The 22,405-nt window shown below is 38.8% G+C and overlaps 1 protein-coding gene across 12 annotated transcripts in view; it reads left to right on the plus strand.

Annotated features, from left to right (window-relative positions):
• Window positions 1–22,405, plus strand: part of CFAP54 (cilia and flagella associated protein 54) — a 301,390-nt gene that overhangs the window by 205,323 nt on the left and 73,662 nt on the right. For all 12 annotated transcript variants that reach the window (XR_011534742.1, XM_008516610.2, XM_070600221.1 and 9 more), the window contains 7 exons: window positions 1,290–1,437; window positions 2,466–2,623; window positions 2,795–2,974; window positions 3,079–3,205; window positions 8,261–8,416; window positions 9,721–9,826; window positions 10,761–10,854. Coding sequence is in view for 11 of the 12 variants with exons in the window: in XM_008516610.2 (XP_008514832.2) it covers window positions 1,290–1,437; window positions 2,466–2,623; window positions 2,795–2,974; window positions 3,079–3,205; window positions 8,261–8,416; window positions 9,721–9,826; window positions 10,761–10,854 (969 nt within the window). In the remaining variant the exon portion in view is untranslated. The remainder of the gene's footprint in view (window positions 1–1,289; window positions 1,438–2,465; window positions 2,624–2,794; window positions 2,975–3,078; window positions 3,206–8,260; window positions 8,417–9,720; window positions 9,827–10,760; window positions 10,855–22,405) is intronic.

Below are 22,405 nucleotides of genomic sequence, written 5' to 3' on the forward strand. Positions count from 1 at the left end.
GGCAATGTCTGGAGACATTTTGGTTGTCACAACTAGAGGCGGGTGCTAATGGCATTTAGTGGGGAGAGGTCAGAGATGTTGCTAAATATCCTATAATTAATAGGACAATCCTCCACATCACTTATCGGACCCAAAATGTCAAAGGTTGAGAAACCCTGATTTAGATTAAGCATAACTTGGCTTTTCAATACTAACAGGAATGTAGGCATTGAGAGTTTAAGGGCATTTTTGATGTATTTCTAATCTACACACTAGACTCCTCGAGTACCTGGTGTGCCCGTTCTAATCACCATCCTGCCTTGGGCCCTCCGTTCACTTCTAACTCTGTTCCCAGGCACAGCTCACACTGCTCTCCTGCGCTTCACCTGTCTGTCACATTCCAGCCGCCTTCAGGTCCCTGTAGCTGCTGCTTGATAGCAGGTGTTGCTGGTTGGTTGGAGATGATGAGCTGTCAGAGATGCATAGCAGGAAATTCCTAGAGCAAATGGCTGTTGTCCTAGATGATATTAAAGTTGCAAGGTGTCTAAGATTGATTCCCCTCCGGAATAACTTCCCTTTGCACCTCCCTCCCAGTGGCTCTGAACATTGGCCACCCTTTGTAAAGTGTAATGATGAGGATGGTGAATCTGTTACAATGTATGTTTGCGATTAGAACAGCGAACAACAGTATAACAGTGGATTAGTGCTGTGGGCTCTAAATTCAGAACGACATAGGTTTGAATCCCACCTCTGCCAAAATAGGATGGAGTTTAAGCAAATAGTTCACCTTTCTACGTCTCAGTTCTCCCATCTGTAAAACAGAAATAATAATAGCCCCTTTTGGACTTGTCAGGAGGATTCAATGAGATAATGTATATAGAGCCTGTAGCCCAGTGCCTGGCACAGAATGAGCCCTCAATAAATACTTGCCAGTATTATTATTTTTCAACCTTTAAAATGATGTTTACAAAATTTTTGCAGACATGGAAACTGCTGATAATATGATTTGCAATGAAAAATTCAGACTGCAGAACTGTTTTTCAACAATAGGTATAGAAAAAAAAGAAAAGCTGAAAAGCAGTATACCAAAATGTTAACAGAGGATTGCACGATTATTGGTGATTTTATTTCTTTTTTTTGTGTCTGTTTTTTATATTTTGTAGAATATGCAAGAATATTTTGTAAAATTAAAAAATTTAATACTATTAGACGGTATCAGATGCTTCTCTTAACTTGCATTATATTTAGCATCTGGCTAGAACTTTGACATTATGAAATGGGAAGATAACCATCATTTTAATGTTGTTTAGGCCACTGAAAATAAAGATGATAATGAGTTTTTAGATCCTATTTCCCTAAATTCTCGAGAATATTTCAACATTCATCTGTGGTTGAGGTGCCGCTTAGCATTGGTGACTGCATTTGTTGCACAGATTCGTGGCGTTGGAATCGTGAAAGGTACAAATATCCTATTCTCTTAACCAGTGTTTTCACAAAAATTAATTTTATTTAGGCAATGGAGGTTTTATTGTGATATATTTTATTATAACATTAACATTTTATAACTTCTAGCTTGATCTGTTTCCAGAATTAAAAATTCATGTTATTAAGTAGAATAATCATTTTCAGGACCAGCCTTGGTGGCCTAGCGGTTAAGTTCAGTGCGCTGCACTTTGGCAGCCTGCGTTTGGTTCCCAGGCACAGACCTACACTGTTTTGTTAGCGGCCATCCTGTGCTGGTGGCCCACGTACTGAAAAACAGAGGAAGATTGGCACAGATGTTAGCTCAGAGTGAATCTTCCTCAGCAAAAGAACAAAAAAGAGAATAACCATTTTCCACAGTCCCTTGTATCACTGAGAAGGACATATATGTTAACAATGTATGCAAAACAGGCAAGGAGATTTCAAAATACCAATATGCAGGTCTTCTTGTCACTTAGGAAGGCAGTATGGTGTAGAGGTCCAGAGCACAGATTCTGGAGCCACCCCACTTGGTGGCTCTCACCACCACTTCCTTGCTAAACGATCTTGGCCAAGTCTGTTAATCCCCCTATGCCTCAATTACCTCCTCTGTGAGATGGAGATAATTGTACCTACTGCGTTGGACTGTTGTCAGAATGAAATGTGCTCAATTTATAAAATTCTTAGATCACAGTCTGGTGCGTATAAATGTTAGCTCTTACAATGATTAATAATTGTCCATTTGTAAACCTAGCTATCCACCTATCTCTGTCCATCTCCCAAATTAAACTATTTTATGTAATATCGTTATTACTGTCACAGCATTGAATTATCCCTAAGTTCTTCCCCCAGATTACAACATATTTGTTTTAAATGTTTCGTGGAGAGTCTATTTGTTTTCCATCATTATGTCTTCCTTTCTCCTATAATATATAATATTCCTGTGATGAACACTGGCGATATTATGCATATATAATTTCTTACTCTCTCAGTGCATTTTAAGTAACTGCATTTGTTTGTTGTAGAAAATGATATGACTGATTATGTGAGCCTCATCAACGAAGTGTGTGTGGAGGCTGAAAATGCAGGCGACAGGGAGCTACAGGCTGAATTCTTGATGCAAGCGGTAATCATTGGCCTACAAGAAAAGCATTTAAAGGCAGACATCATAGGAAACCTGCAGGTAGGAAGGAAATCTCATTCCCATTGCTATTTACCGAAGGATTCCAGTTAGAGCAAAAGGAGAAAGCTTTAAATTCCATTAGGTACCAAATGCCTGACTGTCAATATGGCCAGCTCTTGTTTCAGGGAATTGCAAATGGTACTATCAAAAGGAATAATTTTATTTTAATAGGAAATAATACATTTACTTGGAGGAAGCGAGTTTATTTCTCCTCGATCTTATTTAACCCTGGTGAAAAGTATGCTTTTGCTGGATGATTTAACAAAAGCTGAGAAATTCAAGGAAAGTCCTTCGTCAAAAACAGACAAATTAAATTTGTTGACTCAGTCGCACAACATTCTTATTGAACAGGTGAGAGTGCTTTTGTGTCCACAAGACTTTCTTTTTCTTATTCTGGACCACATTAACTAATTACTTATTATAGTTTTTTATTATTATTATTTTTTATTTTACAGATGCTAACTTTTGGAGAAAAAATTGAATTTCCTTTATCAAACACTGATTACCCAAGTCCACTACAGCCTTTGAAAAATATCTATCTTCCTCATGTCATGTTATTGGCCAAAACAAAAATGAGAATTGGTAAGAACTTAAACATGCATTACACTCAAGTCACTGATGAAAAATCTTATCTATCATATGAGTGCATTTATATGGGGCAAAATTTATGAATACCCAGGCTCCATTTATTTAACAAATAGTTTTTGATTGCCTCCCATATACCAAACTCTGTGTGAGGTCCTGGGAAGTTATTGAGATTAAACTAGATCTGGTTCCCACTATGTCTATAGTGTGGGAGAGAAAAATAAACAATAACCATATGTAGGAGTGCATATTGTATCATATGTCATATCATATTCTCAATATTGTATAAAGTGTGTATTTGATAGAACTACTAGAGAGGAAATCAGCAAAGATATGAGAAGCTTATATATAATAATAACTTATGTGTATAATGATCAATTGTGATCAGTGTTATGAAAGATGTAGGTAAGATCTGCTGATAAAGAATAACAAAGGGAGGGATGCCTTTTTAAGTAGAGTGACTGGGGAAGACCTCTCTGGGGAGATGGTATTTAACCCTAGATCTTAGATGTGAGTGAATAATTATGCATAGTGGAGGCAGAAGGAGCAGTGAGTTGTAGCCTCTGAGGTCTGGACGAGCTTGACACGGTTCTGGAACTGCAAGGAGATCAGTGCAGCCAGAGCAGAGTGGGCTAGGGGCAGCCTAATGGGAGGAGCTGAGCCAGGGACAGTTTATGTTTCAAAAAATTACCCTGGCTGCTGGGTGAAGAAGAGATTGGAGGGTAGACTGGGGCCAACCCAGAGCAGTCCTGACTGGGGCAGGTGGACCAGTAAGCAGGAAGCTTACAGCTCCTCAGAAACCAAGGAGGGGCTCCCACACATTGTTTCAAGCTTTCTCCAGGACACTGCCTCTGAGTTTTGATCCAGGGCTGCCTGCTTCTGGCTCCCAGGCTCTCGTCCAGCTCAGAGGGCAGAGAATCTTGTACCAGCTCTCTCTGTTCTAACCTGGATGAACCATGCCTTTTTATTTTCTGTATTTCTGATGCTTTGTCATCAGGGGACTTGCTGACCAGGGAGGGACTTCCCCTCCTAGGGTTAGCCCATTCCTAGAGATTAGCAAAGCACTCTCCTGTGAGCATGCCTTTCGTATGCAAGCTAACCCTTCCTGAGCCCACACCCCGAACCTGTATTGGGCTCCTTTATTGTCCTGCGCTGGGCTCTTACACTCTGGGCCAGGATTTCAATGTCCTCATCACCCCAGGAACAGATATCAGACTACTATCCGAGCCCACTGAAATTATTCAACTAGCCAATCCTAAACCTGCTTATCCTGCTTACTCTACCCCACCCACACTTTCCTACAAAGATCACCATAAAGGTTCTTGCCCACATTTTTCCTCTTGCTCCCTCTACCTCCAGACCAACCCTGGTGCTTCCCTTTGTGGCCCTGCATGGGAGATGTGCCCCCTCCTCTTGGGAACTGTAACAAACTATCTTTTCAATGGCAGTCATCTCCTGACCTGTTGACCTCACCATACCTGAGTAATAATAAAACCTACATTTTCTTTATAAATATATAATTTATAAAATATTAAAAAATATATAACTTATAAAATATTAAAAAATATATAATTTAGAAATATATAATTTATAAAACATTACCCCTCACCACCTGGGACCCATCCGCCTCCTGTACCAGCAGCTGCTCAGCTCAGGAGAGGCTGATGGTCAGACTAGGATGGGGAGCGAGGTACAGCAGAGATGTGCTCAAGCCATCATCTGTCCAGAATCTTCTCTCTTATTTCCCTTCTGCTCCCCCCATGATTATTATTAATCATTATTGTTATAGGATTATCATCATCATCATCATCATCAGGTATGAATTTTATCACTTTAGGTAAATCACTTCACCTCCATATTACTGAGTTTCTTCCTTTATTAAATCAGGCTGGCCTAGCTGACCTCTAGGATTCCTTCCAGCAACCTGATCCCATGAGAGCTACTTTTCTGCATTTTTAGTCCACACTTTGTTATATTATCTGTATGTTTGATTTCTACAGGAGCTTAGAGTGCAGATTTTGTTAAACTGTACAGATTGTGTTAGACCCAGTGTGTTCTCTGCATTCCTGTCGCACTAGTCTCGAAGATGTGTCACCACTCCGTGGCAATACTGCTGCTGTTTTTTAGACTCACTTGAAGCGGAACAGCTTGCTTTCTGTTATATTATATTAAATACAGACTTAACAAACAAAAGCAAAAGCAGCTTTTCTGTCAAAACAATGTCAGTTTCACAACTTCTTTTTCACAGAGTGGATGTTTCTTGGAGAAAGGAGCACTTCAATATTATGAAGCGTAAGATCATCTGACTTGATGCTTTCTCAACAGTTTTCCTTTATAGTGATAGTGTAGATTCCACTGCAAGAATAGAGCCGTTTAAAAACGTTTTTTTTTCTTTGTGAAAGCCTCTGACGGAAAAAGGTGTTTTGAGATTATTTTTATAAAACAAAAAATGAGTATCATGGTTATTTAAGATTATTTTTCCCATTAATCACTAAACCTTGAGTTCCCTTATTAGATGGAAAAGTAGATTACTGATTTATTATCGGCGTGAAGGAAGTTGTAAGAATGATGCCGAGGAGTGGGGATGTAATAGCGAGCCAGTTACCATCTCTGCCTTCAAAGAGCCTATTATCCTGTTAGGGAGAGAGAGAAAACAATCAACAATTCTTTTTCTAATTTTAACAAAAATCTAGGGGGCCTGGCCCCATGGCCTACTGGTTAGGTTCAGCATGCTGCACTTTGGCAGCACAGATTCATGGGTTCGGATCCCAGGCACAGATCTACACCACTTGTCAGCCATGCTGTGGCAGCAACCTACATATAAAGTAGAGGAAGATTAGCACAGATGTTAGCTAAGGGCTAATCTTCTTCAGCAAAAAACAAACAAAAAAAGGATCTAGAAGGCAATTCAAGTACTATTATTATATATTAGTATTATATTACATAGCACTATATTATACATGGAATATATATAGTATATATAGTACATATATATATAAGTGCCTCAAGGACTTGAAGATACTTGATATTTGTGTCTTATAAGAATGAACAGCTACAGTGTAATTTGAAACAGTAAGCAAAACATATAAAAACGGGAGCTGTATTGAAATAGGAGGTTGTGTTGGGTAAACGGTATAAGCATATCCTTCTCGCCTGGGATCTAATTACAACTGGTAATTGTTGGGGTTAAGAGCATGGACTCTGGAGTGAGAATTCTGGTCCAATTCCCTTGAGCGAGTCATTTCACTTCTCTGTGTTTCAATTTCCTCTCCCATAAAATGTGGATAAGAACAGCACCAGTCTTACTGGCTTGTGGTAGAATGAAGCGATTGGAATGTGTATGTGTTTAGAAGGGCGCCTAGCTTGTTCTAAGAGCTTTGTGGGTGTTAGATGTTCTCATTATTCCATGCCTGGCCTCCTTACGCTCCTGGGAGCCAGGCCTAGTTTCTTCATTTTCATAGTCTCAGCAGTGTGCTACCATCTTGCCTCATCCAGAGAAAAGGCTCTGAAACGTCTCCCTGGATGAGAGAGAGAGAGAGACAATTTCTCCACCATCTTGCCATTCATACAGCACATTCCTGAACTAAAACTTTATAAAAAGTCCTAGGTTTCTTGAAAACTCTTGGAATTGAAACATTTCAGAACCCAAAGGAACCTCAGATATTTTCGGGTTCTGCTGCCTCATTTTTCAGAGGAACACGCTTAGGGCCCAGAGCCTGTGGGGACTGGTTCAAAGGCTCAAACGTCCGTGGTAGCATCCATGACTGGCTTGGACCCAGCCCTTCAACTGGAGCCCAGCTGCTGCATCATTCTGCAATCCTACACTGCCTTTCTGTTTGCATTCCTCTCCTGCGCGTGTTAAACCAGCCTCTCAAGATAGCATGTCCCCCAGTTGCCTCCTACTCTTTATACCAACATATTTCTTCTTTAAAATTACCAAAAGACAAGCGATCATCAGCTGCCGGGCTTGACAGCACATTGTCTGGGACGGCTTCCCTGACTTTTCCCACGTCTGGGCCTGCGCTCCTGGAACCCGCTCCCCCAGCGCCCTGTGCTTTCCCTGCCACGCAATCGACCGCACAGTATTTTGATTGCCTGTCTGGCTATTCTCATTCCCCGTTAGACTCTAAGTTCCACAATCTCTCTCTTAAGGGGCATTGCAGTGTCATAGTTTGGGGTGCAGGCCCTGGAGGTAGGCTGGTTAGGATCAAATCATGGCCCTGCTTTCTAGTCACATGACTTTGGGTGAGTTACTTAAATGTCACTGTGCCACTGCCTTCTTCTCTGTAAAATGAGCATAACAATGGTGGCCCCTCAGATTTGGGAGGATTACATGAGATAATGCTTAAGTACTTGGGATGGTGCCTGGCGTGTAGGAAGCACTTAATAAACCTTAGCTCTTATTTTTCTCTTTTCTCATTTTCATGCAGTGCCTAAGCACTCAGAAAATATTTGTTGAATAAATGTCTGTCTGTCTGTCTGTCTTTGAGGCCACACAGATTAAATCTAATGCCTCTTCAACAACACAACAGTCCTTCACTATGTAAATGATAATGGGACCACACAAGAAGTGTAGCATGTGGCCCTTGTCCATAATGGGTTTGCCATCTAGTTGGAATGATAAAATATGCATAGCAAGCAACCACTGTAGAGTTGAATAGAAACAAAATTACTGCCTATTAATATATGCAGGTTTTATTGGGAACAGCATAAAACTTCATAAAACTTCCAGATGTTTCCCTACTAACAATCTCATCTTAGGAACATGGAAGTTATTTTGTACAGCATCATGAAATTCTAGAAATGAAAGAGACTTGAGAGATTATCCTTCATTTTAACAATGAGAAAATGTGGAAGTTTATCAAAGATAAAGTTTCAAAGGGCAGTTATTATAGTTCCTTGAAATATTTGGGTATGGAGTTTCTTTAAAACATGTTTTAGATGCTAAAATCTAAAGACTGCCAGCATTCTTAATAGATGCCTTACTGTGAGAGAAGTCTGGTAACTTGGAGGCCTGGTGTCAACCTTGTATATTCAACTGTCTTTCTTTAGGACATACAGTGGCCAAGCAAGTATATTATACCGGTAAAAGGAAAGATCCCTTAAAATGGTTACCTGCTCTTCATCTTTTTGAAATAGCGTTGAAACTCTGTAAGATATCAGCAACAGAAGAACCTGAGGTGGAAGCTGAAATACTTTTTCAGAAAGGTAAGGTGTATTTGGGGTGAGAACCGTGATAAAATTTGTGGAATTTTTTTCCTATTAACAATAGATTTCATGACAATCTGGTCACGGATTATAAAAAAATACAGGTTTTACAAAGGGCTTGGTCATGACAAAAGCATTGGTACCTCTGCCAAGCTCAGTCTTAGATAAAGAGAAACCTGTATATTTTAAGTTTATAGGTAAAAAGAAAAAAAGTACTATTTCTTAGTTTCTTTTATAATTACAGTGACCCTCCTCCTGACATAGTTTCTCGTTTGACTCAAAAATGTCAGCATCAGACATTTAACTATAAATAATTTTACTTAAATAATGCTTGGAAGATATTTTATCTGCATGATTTCATTATTTAAAAGCGTTTTAGTTGATTTCGATAAGAGACACATACCCATTTAAATTAAATAGCTAAAGCATATCTCTATTTATAACATATATATAACACATATTTGCATAATACATTCATATAATATTATGGTGGCCGTTTTAGCCATGAGTAAAATGATGATGATTGCTATAATTTATTGAGCATCTACTAGATGCTAGGCTCTGTAGTCAGTGTTTTACATCTCATCTTGCTAAATCTTACAGCAGCTCTGTGAAGTAGGCATGACCAATACTGGTTGATAGGTAAGAAAATGAGGTGCGGTCTGGTTAAGCAACTTTCCAAAAGTCAGCAGCTACTAAATGATAGTACCCAGATGGGATCTTAACACTGGGTGGCTCTGTGCCCTGTCCACGTGCTGCTTGAAAACTGTGAATCTTTTTTATAGTGATTGTAAGATTTCCCTTTCTTGCCCTCTTTGCTACAGAGGTGCAATTCCAGCGCCTACATTTGAAGGCTGCTGCTCGCCTTGAGGGCTGGGAACTGTGTGAAAACTGGAGCGTTTGCATCATCCATGGTGGTTTTCAAGCATTTGCTGACATTTTAAGATTTGTTTTTAGCAGAGATGTTTTCTATGATGGATGTGGGAAAAGGGAACGAGTGTTACAGGAGCAAGGGGAAGCACAAGATAAGGAAATGGAGGGAAAAGTAAGATGCTAAGAACAGTTGTGTCTGCAAAGTCAAAGGAGACTGACTCAGTGTTGCTAACTAAAAGCAGGGGCATCCTTGAGACTCCTGGGGAACAAAAGATCTTTCCCCCTTGGCTTACCTTCCAGCAAGAAACAACAGACGGACACAAAGGACAGCATATCCAGTTTTCTGAATTTCTAGCATGAAATGTTTGTTCTGAAGTTCTAAATGATAGAAAAAGGGAAAACCATCTTTGTATATCTTTTTCTTCTTTCAGGCAAAATAGAACGTCAAATATTGATGGAAGAGAAATCCACAGGTTCACAACTTGACAGTTTGTTTGAAGCTATACTACTAAGCTTGAGACATGATCAAAATGCAGGGTAAAAAAAATATCTTTTCATTATTGTAATAATGTGTGTTTTGGTTTGAGCTCCCTGTTCTGGTAGTAGGTTGAATATTCCAGGCAGGAATGATTGGAGACCCTCTTCCCATGGCAGGGCTAGTTCACTGGACTCTGTTGTCCGACAGGCTTACTGACTTCCAGGAGCTTGTAGCTCCTGGCTCTGATGCAAGGGCCCATTTGCATGATGGTTGATGATGGCAATTACCATGATGGCCTGCGGGCCTGTGAATTGCTTCTAGTCTGTGTTCAGATTGATCTCCTGTCAGTCCCAGAATTACAGGGGCCTCCCCTGAATGTGAAATTGTATCTAGAAGGGATTTATGTGGATATTCACTCTGGTCAGTAGTACCAGGGCTGGCCAACTTAATTCTGTATAAAAATCACTTAAGACCGAGAGTAAGTCGCCATTATTACGACTGCACTGATCTAAAAGGCCCCACCTGACAGGTCTGATTGTGAATACCAGACCTAACCCATACAAAATCACTGCTTTCTGCATAACTGTATGTGTCTTTTTCCATTTTAATTAGCGTGGGAGGGTAAGTTGGTTTTCAAGGCTTGGTTTTCAAGGCAGGTTCCTCCAGTCCTGATCCTCACTTCTTTACTGCCTTGTGTGCTGGAATATTCCAGAACGGTCTTGCTGCTGGGCTTCATAGCAGTCATGGCATGGAGTGTTGCCAGCACAGGACAAGGTGGAATGCTCAGCTCTCTTCAAGAGCTTCCAATTTCGATAGGGAAGAAGATGCCAGTGTTTATGCCAAAGGTGCTGTGAAAAGAGGGTATGAGTTTGGGAAACATGCTGGTTTTGCCTATTTTTTACCTTTCATTAACTCAAAGATTGTTGGCAAATGATGCAAAAATGGTTATGACTGATGAAGCTATTTGATAAGTACAATTCTGTATCATTCCAGGTTGATAAGAGACTCCTACCTAGAAATGGCCCTATTGTTTTTACATGAAAGGAAGCCAAACAGAAAATTTCCAGCATCACCATTAATAAAAAAGGTAATAAACTATTAGATATTTTTAGTTAATTGTCTTTGCTTGCTGTTTTGGTAACACTGTGCTATTGAAATAATGAGACTGATTTTCCTGTGTGACTTGGAGAAATTGATTCATTACTTTATAGTCACACGCATATTCAGATACCTCTTTGGATGTTTTCTGTAAGGCTCTGGAAATGCATTTCCTGTAGAAAATGTTATCCATGAAATGTAGGTGTACACAAATACTCTGAGTCATTAGTATTGATCAGGAAATTTCAGGAAATGACATATTACTGAAGCAGATGGACAAGTAAGATTTTCATTACTGACATAGCCTACAAACAGAGCAAGTCATTCATTCCTGCATCACATATCCATTGAGCACCTACTATGACCCAGAGAATGTTCTGGGAGGGGATTAAGCAGTGTCCCAGACAAAAACTCAGTCCTTGTTTTCATGGAGCTTACCTTTCAGTAGAGGAGACAGACAATAAACTAGTAAAGGAGGAAAGCAAGAGGAAGAAAGGTGGGAGAGGGTGAGGGAGGAAGAGAAGTGAAGGAAGGGGAGATGATGTAGGTAGTGGAATTTAGGGCTGGGAAATAACTTGGGTTGGTGGGATAGTGAATGACTGTGGGGGGAAGTGGTGATATTCAAGGAAGGATTTGATGGCTGAGGAGGCAGCCATGGAGGAGTTGCAGAGGCACACCCTATCTAGAGTAGTGCTTGCCAGCTGAGGGCCAGAAGCATCTGCAGGGGTCTTGTGAAAATGCAGATTCTGATTCAGTAAGTTGGGGATGGGGTCTGAGGTTTGGTGTTTCTGAGGAGCTCTCAGGTAAAGCTGTTGTTGCTAGTCTGTGGACCGCACTTGAGTACCGAGGGTCCAGACTGAGGAAGACCCTAGGGGCAGGAATTTGGGTGGGCTGGAGGTATATGAGCCTAGTAACTTTTGGTTTTTATTTTTTAAATTTCAATAGGCTTTTTATATTTCATCCTTATTAAATAATCCTTTGACTTACCAAGAGATATTTTCAGAAAATTTTGGTGTCAAATCTCTAGTTTTTCAGACAGCATAACCATGATTTTAAACCATTAGGCAAATAAGCTTTCAGTCAATTAACTATTAATATGGTAACTGGCTTAGGTGGATAGCAGCTATTTTTTTTCATCAAAATGATTACACAGAAAACTTACTTTTTGTGGTGTGATAAACATGTTTATTTCTAGTAAGAGAAAACAAAAATCTTCATTTCCATAGCAAGTAGCAATGCAAATGAATAAGATGCTAGGATAATAATATACTACTTTTTTGGCCTCTTCTAGAGAGGTGTTTGTAATTAAGAGCTTGAACAAGTTAGGATTTGAAAGAACAGAATAGTATAATTCCATACAATATGATCATTATTTTCTGTATATCTTGACACAGTGTAAATATTTTAACAAATCATGCAATTACTAGACATACAGAAAACAGCCAAAAACAAGCAAAATTTCACGCACATTCACATCATTGGAATATAACATTTGAAGTTTGTCCTAATAAAAACAATGCTTTATAAACCCTTAAAAGAAAACACTATTGTTTTATTTTTATGCAGTCCATATAGCAGAGTGATGACAGCTGGTTTGGGTTTGAATGCTAGTGCACTGGGGCCTTTCTAAGCCTAGTTTTCTCATCTGTGAAATGGAGATGATGAGACTTACCTCTTAGAGTGGCTAGGAGAATTAAACAAGGTTCTGGGCTTGGTACATAATATTCCCAAAAAAAGGGGGAGGGACTATTCTCTATCATTATTTAACTTCAGCTAAACGTCTACATTCTGTCTTTCTAAAGTATTTTGTATCCAGTAGGTATTCAATAATTATTTGTTAGTTAAATTGAATCAACTATTTCTTGAACATTCATTCATTAACCAAACACTTAATGTGTGCTTAATGTATGCCAGGCACATTACTCCCTTACCCTAAGGAGCCAGAGGAGTGAGGGAGAGAAATAATTGTATCAAAATGCAATGAGGACTCTAATCAAGGTGTTGTCAAGGTTGGGAGATGGAGCAAAGTAGGGACTAATTCTGCTTTGAGGGAATGCTGGAAAAAGCTTCACAGATGAGGTGAATTTGAAGATGAGTAGAAGTTTTCCAAGTAGTTAAGTGGGTGAAACATAGTCCAAAGAGAGAGATTGGCAAGCACACATTTGAAAAATGTAATTATTGAGGTCTAATTTACATCCATGAAGTTAACTGTTTTAAGAGTGCAATTCACAGATGTTCAGTAACTTTAGAGTTGTGCAACTATCACTGCCATCCAGTTTGAGGATATTTCCATCATCCCAAAAGATCCTCCTACCCATTTGTAGTCTTTCTCATTTCCATTCCCAGCCCCAGGCAACCACTAATCTGTTTTCCATCTCTATAGATTTGCCTTTTGTGGATTTTTCCTCTAAATGGAATCATGCAATATGTAGTCTTTTGTGCCTGTTTCTTTCGCTTAGCATTGTGTTCTTGAGGTTCATGCATGTTGTAGCATGTTACAGTAGTTTGTTCCTTTCTGTTGCTGAATAGTATTTCCTTATATGGATATACCACACTGTCTTTATCCATTCAACAGTTGATAGGCATATGTATTGTTTCCACTTTTTGGCTATTATGATTAATACTGCTTTGAATATTCATATATAGTTTTTTATGTGGACATGTACTTTCAGTTCTCTTGGATGTACACCTAAGAATGGAATTGCTGGATCATATGTCAACTCTATGTTTAGACTTTTTAAAAAAAATTTTTTTTTCAAATTTTATTTTTCCTTTTTCTCCCAAAGCCCCATAGAACATAGCTGTGTATTTTCAGTTGTGGGTCCTTCTAGTTGTGGCATGTGGGATGCCGCCTCAGCATGGCTTGATGAGCGGTGCCATGTCCGTGCCCAGGATTCACACTGGCAAAACCCTGGCCCACCAAAGCAGAGTGCACAAACTTAACCACTCGGCCACAGGGCTGGCCCCATATGTTTAGACTTTTAATGATCTGTCAGATTGATTTTCAAATTGGTTGTACTGTTTTGTATTCCCACCAACAGTGTATGAGGGTTCCAAATTCTCCATGTTTGCTAATAGTTATTTTCTATCTTTTTTTTTGATGAGGAAGATTGGCCCTGAGCTAACATCTGTGCCAATCGTCCTCTATTTTGTGTGTGGGATGCTGCCACAACATGGCTTGATGAGTGGTGTAGAGGTCCACGTTTGGGATCCGAATCTGTGAGCCCCAGGCCACTGAAGCAGAGTGTGTACACCTAGCCACTACACCACTGGGCCGAGCCCTATTATCTATCTTTTTTATGTGGCCATCCTAGTGGGTATGAAGTGGTATTTCATTGTGGTTTTGATTTGCATTTCCTTGATGGGAGACGATGTCGAGATCTATTCATGTGCTTATTGGCCATTGTGTATTGTATGTTTTCTTTGGGGAAATATCTGCTCAGATCCTTTACCCATAACTTAAATTGAGTTATTTGTCTTTCATCATTGAGTTATAAGAATTTTTTAATATATCTTCTAAATACAAGTCCCTTCTCAGATATGTGTTTTGCAGATATTTTCTCCAGTTTGTGGCTTGTCTTTCATGTTGTTAGCGGTGTCTTTGGAGACAAAAAAGTTTTTAATTTTAATGAAGTCCATTTAGTCATTTTTTCTTTTATATATTGTGCTTTTGGTGGCATATCTAAGAACTCTTTGCCTAACCCTAGACATTGAAGATTTTATCCTATGTGTTCTTCTAGAAGTTTTATAGTTTTAGTTTTTGTGTTTAAGTCTATGATCCATTTTGAATTAATATTTATGTAGCAGTGAGGTAAAGATCTGAATTCATCTTTTTTTTAAAGTTTAGTTTTTTTTAATGAGTTAATGATATGTTACAAACTTGTAAAATTTCAGTTGTACATTATTGATTGTCAGTCGTGTTGCAGGTGCACCACTCCACCCCCTGTGCCCACCCCCCACCCCACCTCTCCCCTGGTAGCCACCAATCTGTTCTCTCTGTCTACATTTTTAAATTCCTCATATGAGTGGAGTCATACAGAGATTGTCCTTCTCTAACTGGCTTATTTCACTTAGCATAATTCCCTCAAGGTCCATCCATGTTATTGCAAATGGAATGCTTTTGTTCTGTTTTACAGCTGAGTAGTATTCCATTGTATATGTATGCCACATCTTCTTTATCCATTCATCTGTTGATGGGCACTTAGGTTGCTTCCATGTCTTGGCTATTGTAAATAATGCTGCACTAAACATTGGGGTGCATAGGACTTTAGGAATTGCTGACTGCAAGCTCTCTGGATAGATACCCAGTAGTGGAATAGCTGGGTCGTATGGTAGTCCTATTTTTAATTTTTTGAGGAATCTCCATACTGTTTTCCATAGTGGCTGCACCAGTTTGCATTCCCACCAGCATTGTATGAGAGTTACTTTTTCTCCACAACCTCTCCAACATTTGTTACTATTAGTTTTAGATATTTTTGTCATTCTAATGGGTGTAAGATGATATCTTAGTGTAGTTTTGATTTGTATTTCCCTGATGATCAGAGATGATGAACATCTTTTCATGTGCCTATTGGCCATCCATACATCTTCTTTGGAGAAATGTCTCTTCATGTCTCCAGCTCATTTTTTGATCAGGTTGTTTGCTTTTTGTTGTTGAGTTGTGTGAGTTCTTTATATATTATGGAGATTAAGCCTTTGTCAGATATATGACTTGCAAATATTTTTTCCCAGTTAGTGGGTTGTTTTTTTGTTTCAATCCTGTTTTCATTTGCCTTGAAGAAACTCTTTAGTCTGATGAAGTCCCATTTGTTTATTCTTTGTATTGTTTCCCTTGTCTGAGAAGACATGGTGTCCGAAAAGATCCTTTTAATACTGATGTCAAAGAGTGTACTGCCTACGTTTTCTTCTAGAAGCCTTATGGTTTCAAGTCTCACCTTTAGGTCTTTGATCCATTTTGAGTTTATTTTGGTGAATGGTGAGAAAGAATGGTCAATTTTCATTCTTTTACATGTGGCTTTCCAGTTTTCCCAGCACCATTTGTTGAAAAGACTTTCTTTTCTCCATTGTATGACCTCAGCTCCTTTGTCGAAGATTAGCTGTCCATAGATGTGTGGTTTTATTTCTGGGCTTTCAATTCTGTTCCATTGATCTGTTCACCTGTTTTTGTACCAGTACCATGCTGTTTTGATTACTGTAGCTTTGTAGTATGTTTTGAAGTCAGGTATTGTGATGCCTCCCGTTTTGTTCTTTTTTCTCAGGATTGTTTTAGCAATTCGGGATCTTTTGTTGCCCCATATGAATTTTAGGATTCTTTGTTCTAATTCTGTAAAGAATGCCATTGGGATAGCGTTGAATCTGTAGGTTGCTTAGGTAGAATGGACATTTTAACTATGTTTATTCTTCCAATCCATGTACATGGAATGTCTTTCCATCTCCTTATGTCATCATCCAATTCTCTCAGAAAGGCCTTGTAATTTTCATTGTATAGATCCTTCACTTCCTTAGTTAAATTTATCCCGAGGTATTTTATTCTTTTTGTTGTGATTGTGAATGGTATTATGTTCTTGAGTTCTTTTTCTGTTAGCTCGTTATTAGAATATAGAAATGCTACTGATTTATGCAAATTGATTTTATACCCTGCAACTTTGCTGTAGCTGTTGATTACTTCTAAGAGTTTTCCAATGGATGCTTTGGGGTTTTCTATATATAAGATCATGTCATCTGTAAACAGCGAGAGTTTCACTTCTTCCCTCCCTATTGGATTCCTTTTATTCATTTTTCTTGCCTAATTGCTCTGGCCAGGACCTCCAGTACTATGTTAAATAAGAGTGGTGATAGAGGGCATCCTTGTCTCATTCCTGTTTTCAGGGGGATGGCGCTCAGTTTTTGCCCATTGAGTATGATGTTGGCTGTGGGTTTGTCATATATGGCTTTTATTATCTTGAGGTAGTTCCCTTCTATGCCCATTTTCTTCAGAGTTTTTATCATAAATGCCTGTTGGATCTTGTCCAATGCTTTCTCTGCATCTATTGAGATGATCATGTGGTTTTTATTCCTCAGTTTGTTGATGTGGTGTATCACGTTGATTGATTTGCGGATGTTGAACCATCCCTGTGTCCCTGGTATGAATCCCACTTGATCATGATGTATGATCCTTTTGATGAGTTGCTGAATTCTGGTTGCCAAAATTTTGTTTAGAATTTTTGCATCTATGTTCATCAGTGATATTGGCCTGTAGTTCTCTTTTTTCATGGTGTCCTTGTCAGGCTTTGGTATCAGCATGATGTTGGCTTCGTAGAATGTGTTAGGAAGTGTTCCATCCTCCCTAATTTTTTGGAATAGCTTGAAAAGGATAGGTATTAAATCCTCTCTGAAAGTTTGGTAGAATTCCCCAGGAAAGCCATCTGGTCCTGGGGTTTTATTCTTCGGGATGCTTTTGATTGCTGTTTCAATCTCTTTCCTTGTGATTGATTGTTCAAATTGTCTGCTTCTTCTTGAGTGAGCTTTGGGAGATTGTAGGAGTCCAAGAATTTATCCATTTCCTCTAGGTTATCCATTTTGTTGGCATATAATTTTTCGTAGTATTCTCTTATAATCCGTTGTATTTCTGCAGAGTCTGTTGTTATTTCTCCTCTTTCATTTCTGATTTTGTTTATTTGAGCTTTCTCCCTTTTTTTCTTTGCAAGTCTGGCTAGGGGTTTGTCAATTTTATTTATCTTCTCAAAGAATCAGCTCTTTGTTTCATTGATCCTTTCTACCGCCTTTTTCATTTCAATAGCGTTTATTTCTGCTCTGATTTTTATTATTTCTCTCCTGGTGACTTTGGGCTTTGTTTGTTCTTCTTTCTCTAATTCAGTTAGGTGTAGTTTAAGATCGCTTATTTGGGATTTTTCTTGTTTGTTAAGATGTGTCTGTATTGCGATGAATTTTCCTCTTAATACAGCTTTTGCTGTATCCCATAAGAGTTGGTATGGCATATCATTTTCATTTGTCTCCAGGTATTTTTTCATTTCTTCTTTAATTTCTTCAATGATCCATTGCTTGTTCAGTAGCGTATTGTTTAGTCTCCACATCCTTGTGCCTTTCTCAGCTTTTTTCTTGTAATTAATTTCTAGCCTTATAGCATTATAATCAGAGAAGATGCTTGTTATTATTTCAATTTTTTTAAATTTGTAGAGGTTTGCCTTGTTTCCCAACATATGGTCTATCCTTGAGAATGTTCCATGCACACTTGAGAAGAATGTGTATTCTGCTGTTTTAGGATGAAGTGTTCTATAAATGTCTATTAAGTCGAATTGTTTTAGTTTTTCATTTAGCTCCACTATTTCCTTGTTGATTTTCTGTCTGGATGATCTGTCCATTGATGTGAGTGGGGTGTTGAGGTCCCCTACTATTATTGTGTTGTTTTTAACATCTTCCTTTAGGTCTGTTAATAGTTGCTTTATGAACTTTGGTGCTCCTGTGTTGGGTGCATAGATATTTATAAGTGTTATTTCTTCTTGATGAAGTGTCCCTTTGATCATTATATATTGTCCCTCTGTGTCTCTCTTTACCTGCCTTATTTTGAAATCCGTTTTGTCTGATATAAGTATTGCAACACCTGCTTTCTTTTGCTTGCTATTAGCTTGAAGTATTGTCTTCCACCCCTTCACTCTGAGCCTGTGTTTATCCTTGGGGCTGAGGTGTGTTTCCTGGAGGCACCAAATTGTTGGATCTTGTTCTTTAACCCATTTTGCTACTCTGTGTCTTTTTATTGGAAAGTTCAATCCGTTTACATTGAGGGTGATTATTGATGCATGTGGACTTAATGCTGTCAATCTGTCACTCGTTATCTGGTTTTCCTGCATTACCTTTGTTTCTCGTCCTGTGTGTATTAGCCTACCCATTGACTACTGCAATTTCTTATGCTGGGTTTCTTAGATTTTTCCTTGTTTATGTTTTGTGGCTCTGTTCTGTTTTTTAGTTTAGTGGCTACCCTGAAGTTTGTATTTAGAATCTCGTGTATAATATAGTCTATTCTCTGGTGGTCTCTTACTTACTTGGCCTAGACTGATTTAGTCCCTTTGCTCTTCCCCTCCTAAATTATTATTTTCATTTCTTATTCCAACTCGTGTTATGAGTTTGTAGTTAGGGTGATAAGATCGTCTTTGCTTTGGTGGTTTCCTTACCTTTATCCTAATACTATAGTTGAATATTTGCTGTCCTATTCTGGTTCTATCTATCTGTTTCCCTTCTCTGTGATTTGTGACCCCTTTCTCCCTTTTTTTTTCTTTTTTCAGGTATGAGGGCCTTCTTGAGGATTTCTTGTAGTGGAGGACTTTTGGTTACAAAATCCCTTAACTTTTGTTTGTCTGGAAAATATTTAATTTCTCCCTCATATCTGAAGGATATTTTTGCTGGATGGAGTATTCTTGGCTGAAGATTTTTATCTTTTAAAGTTTTTAATATGTCACTCCATTCTCTCCTAGCTTGTAAGGTTTCTGTAGAGAAATCCAGTGAAAGTCTGATAGGAGTTCCTTTGTAGGTTATTTTCTTCTGTCTTGCTGCCCTGAGTATTCTTTCTTTGTCTTTCATTGTTGCCATTTTTACTACTATATGCCTTGCAGTAGGTCTTTTTACATGACAAATCTAGGAGATCTGAAATCTTCCTCCACACACATTTCTCCCTCAATCCCTAGATTTGGGAAGTTCTCTTCTATTATTTCATTAAGCACACTTTCTGCTCCATTTTCCTTTTCCACATTCTCAGGAGTTCGGATGATCCTTAAATTCTTTCTCCTCATTGAATCTGCTATTTCTCTGCTATTTTCCTCATTTTTTTTAATCCTTAGTTCTCTTTTTTCCTCTGTCTGGAGCCATTCAGCCTGTCTATCTTCGATTATGCTAATTTGCTCCTCTGTGGTGTCTACCCGGGCATTCAGGGAATCCGTATTCTCTTTAATCTGGTCCATAGTATTTTTCATCTCTAGTAATTCTGTTTGATTCTTCTTTATAGTTTCAATCTCTTTTGTGAAGTAACTCCAGAACTCATTGACTTGTTTCTCTATCTTTCCCTCTACCTCACTGAGTTTTTTGATGATAGCTACTCTGAACTCATTTTCACTTAGTTTACCTATTTCCAAGTCCTCAGGACTTAATTCTGTGTTTTTATTGTTTTCCTTCTGTTCTGGAGGTTTTATAAATTGCTGAATGGTAGAGGAGCAGTTTTTGTGCATTATGGTAGTATTTGGTTGCAGTTACAGCCTGTCGCCACTAGATGGGGGTCGAGAGCCGCGCATTCTGAGCCCTCCGCCTTCAGGCAAGATGGCGGCACCAGTGTGGGTTGCGGGACGGGGAGGGGCAGTTTGTCTCACGCGCCAATTTGGATACAGATCAGCTCTGGTTCTCTGGTCTCCTAGGGGCCTGGCTTCATGGGGTCCCCAAACACGGAAACTTTCCCCTGTCAGCGGGTTTCCACTGCACCAGCTGCGGGAGTCCTGGAGATACCCTGGTTGCACGGCCCCTACCCCACTCCTTCCCACACCCGTGGCAGCGATTCCAGTCTCTAGGGGAGGGAGCGAAGTTCTCTCCTACCCCGTTCCAGCTCCTCGGAGGGCAGCTGCAGCCTCTCCGTCCTCCATTGTTTTGGTGCTGTAGGTCTCTGATGGTCTGGCATTAGGTTTATTGGCTGAAATCCAGTTTTTCTGATCCTTTGTTGTAGTTTCGAGGGGAGAGAGTCCTGGGTCAGCTCACCCCGCCATTTTGCTTTGCCCCTTCCCTGCATTCTTTTTACACATAGATACGTAATTGTCCCAGCACCATTTGTTGAAAAGACTATCTTTTCTTCATTGAATTGCCTTGGCACCTTTGTCAAAAATTAGTTGCTCACAAATGTAAATATTTATTCCTAGACTCCCAGCATATTTCACTCATCTCTGAGTCTACCTTTCCGTGAGTAGCCACTGTCTGGGTTACTGTAGCTTTTAGTAACTTTTGAAATTGGAAAGTACATGTCCTCCAACTGTGTTCTTCCTTTTCAAAATTGTTTTGGCTACTTTGAATCCTTTGCATTTTCATATGCATTTTAGGATCTACTTGTCAATTTCTGCAAAACACTAACAACATTTTGGTAAAGATTGTGTTGAATCTGTAGATGAATTTGGGGACAACTGACATCTTAACAATACTGAATCTTCCAATTCGTCATATGAACTGTCTCTTCCTTTATTTATTTCTCTCAGCAATGTTGTTTACTTTTCAGTGTACAAATCTCGTACATTTTTGTTGTTTATTGTTATTGAGAATGGAATTTTTTCTTAATTTCATTTTCAAATTGTTCATCACTAGTACATGGAAATACAGTTGATTTATGTGTATTGAGTTTTATATCATGTGACCTCGCTAAATATATTTATTAATTCCAGGTGTACGTGTGTGTGTGTGTGTGTCTTGGGATTTTCTACGTAGAGGATCATGTGTCCTCCGCAAACAAAGACAATTTTACTTCTTCATTTTCAATCTGGATGCATCTTTTTTTCTTTTTCTTTCCTGTTTTCATGGGCTAGAATCTCCTGTGTGATGTCGAACACCTTTCCTATCTAAAAATATGCCCGCCATATTCTACAGAGAAAGACAAACACTGTATAATTTCACTCATATGTGGAATGTAAACAAACTTATGGACAAAAGGAACAATTTAGTGGTCACCAGGAGGAAGGGGAGTGGAGGGTGGGCACAAGGGCTGAAGGGGCACACTTATACGGTGTCTGACAAATATTAATGTACAACTGAAATTTCACAATGTTGTAAACTATTACAACCACAAGAAAAAAAAAATGCCCACCGTATTCTTTTCCCAGTCCAAATTTTTTCATTCTGAGCTTAACTCTCTCCTCAATGAAACCTTCCTTTCAATTCAAAATGAGCTCTTTCTTTTTTGAATGTCTGTGTTGCTAATTGTTCTTACACTGTAGTTATTTAATGTTATTCTTTGTTCTTCATTTAATGTCTATTATCTTATTTACATAATTTAAGTAGGTAAATTGCCCAAGCTTACAGAGCCAGTAAGCGGCAGTGGCTGCCACAGAGCCCAAGTGGTTTGATTACAGCTAATGTGTACAGCTTAATGACTAGGATCTCTATACCTTGGGACAGGGCTGTATTGCTTTAATGCCCCATAGGCAGATCTCTGTAGGTATCATGTACTTCCAAGCCTAACACTTGATCTAGGCCAGGCCACACTTGCACATTGCATTTGCTGCTCTGACATCAGCTCTACTCATTGCCTGCCTTTTCCTTGGGAGTCTTACAGACAGAAGTATAAGAAGGAGACTTTTGTTACTGTTTGTTTTATTCTGCAGTTTTGTTCAAGATTAAAAAATTGGCCAATATATGAGCACCAAAAAATTAGAACCAAGCAGTTTAATTGAATAATTTTATCCAGATTAGTTAAATCTTAAAAATTGACTATTAATACTTATGTAATACAGACAAGGTATTATGTTGCTGGTGGAGTTTCTGTTTATTTCTCTAGCATTCACTTTCTTATGTTTAAAAGCTGG

Source organism: Equus przewalskii, chromosome 29 (assembly GCF_037783145.1).
Source record: "Equus przewalskii isolate Varuska chromosome 29, EquPr2, whole genome shotgun sequence".
NCBI lineage: Eukaryota > Metazoa > Chordata > Mammalia > Perissodactyla > Equidae > Equus > Equus przewalskii.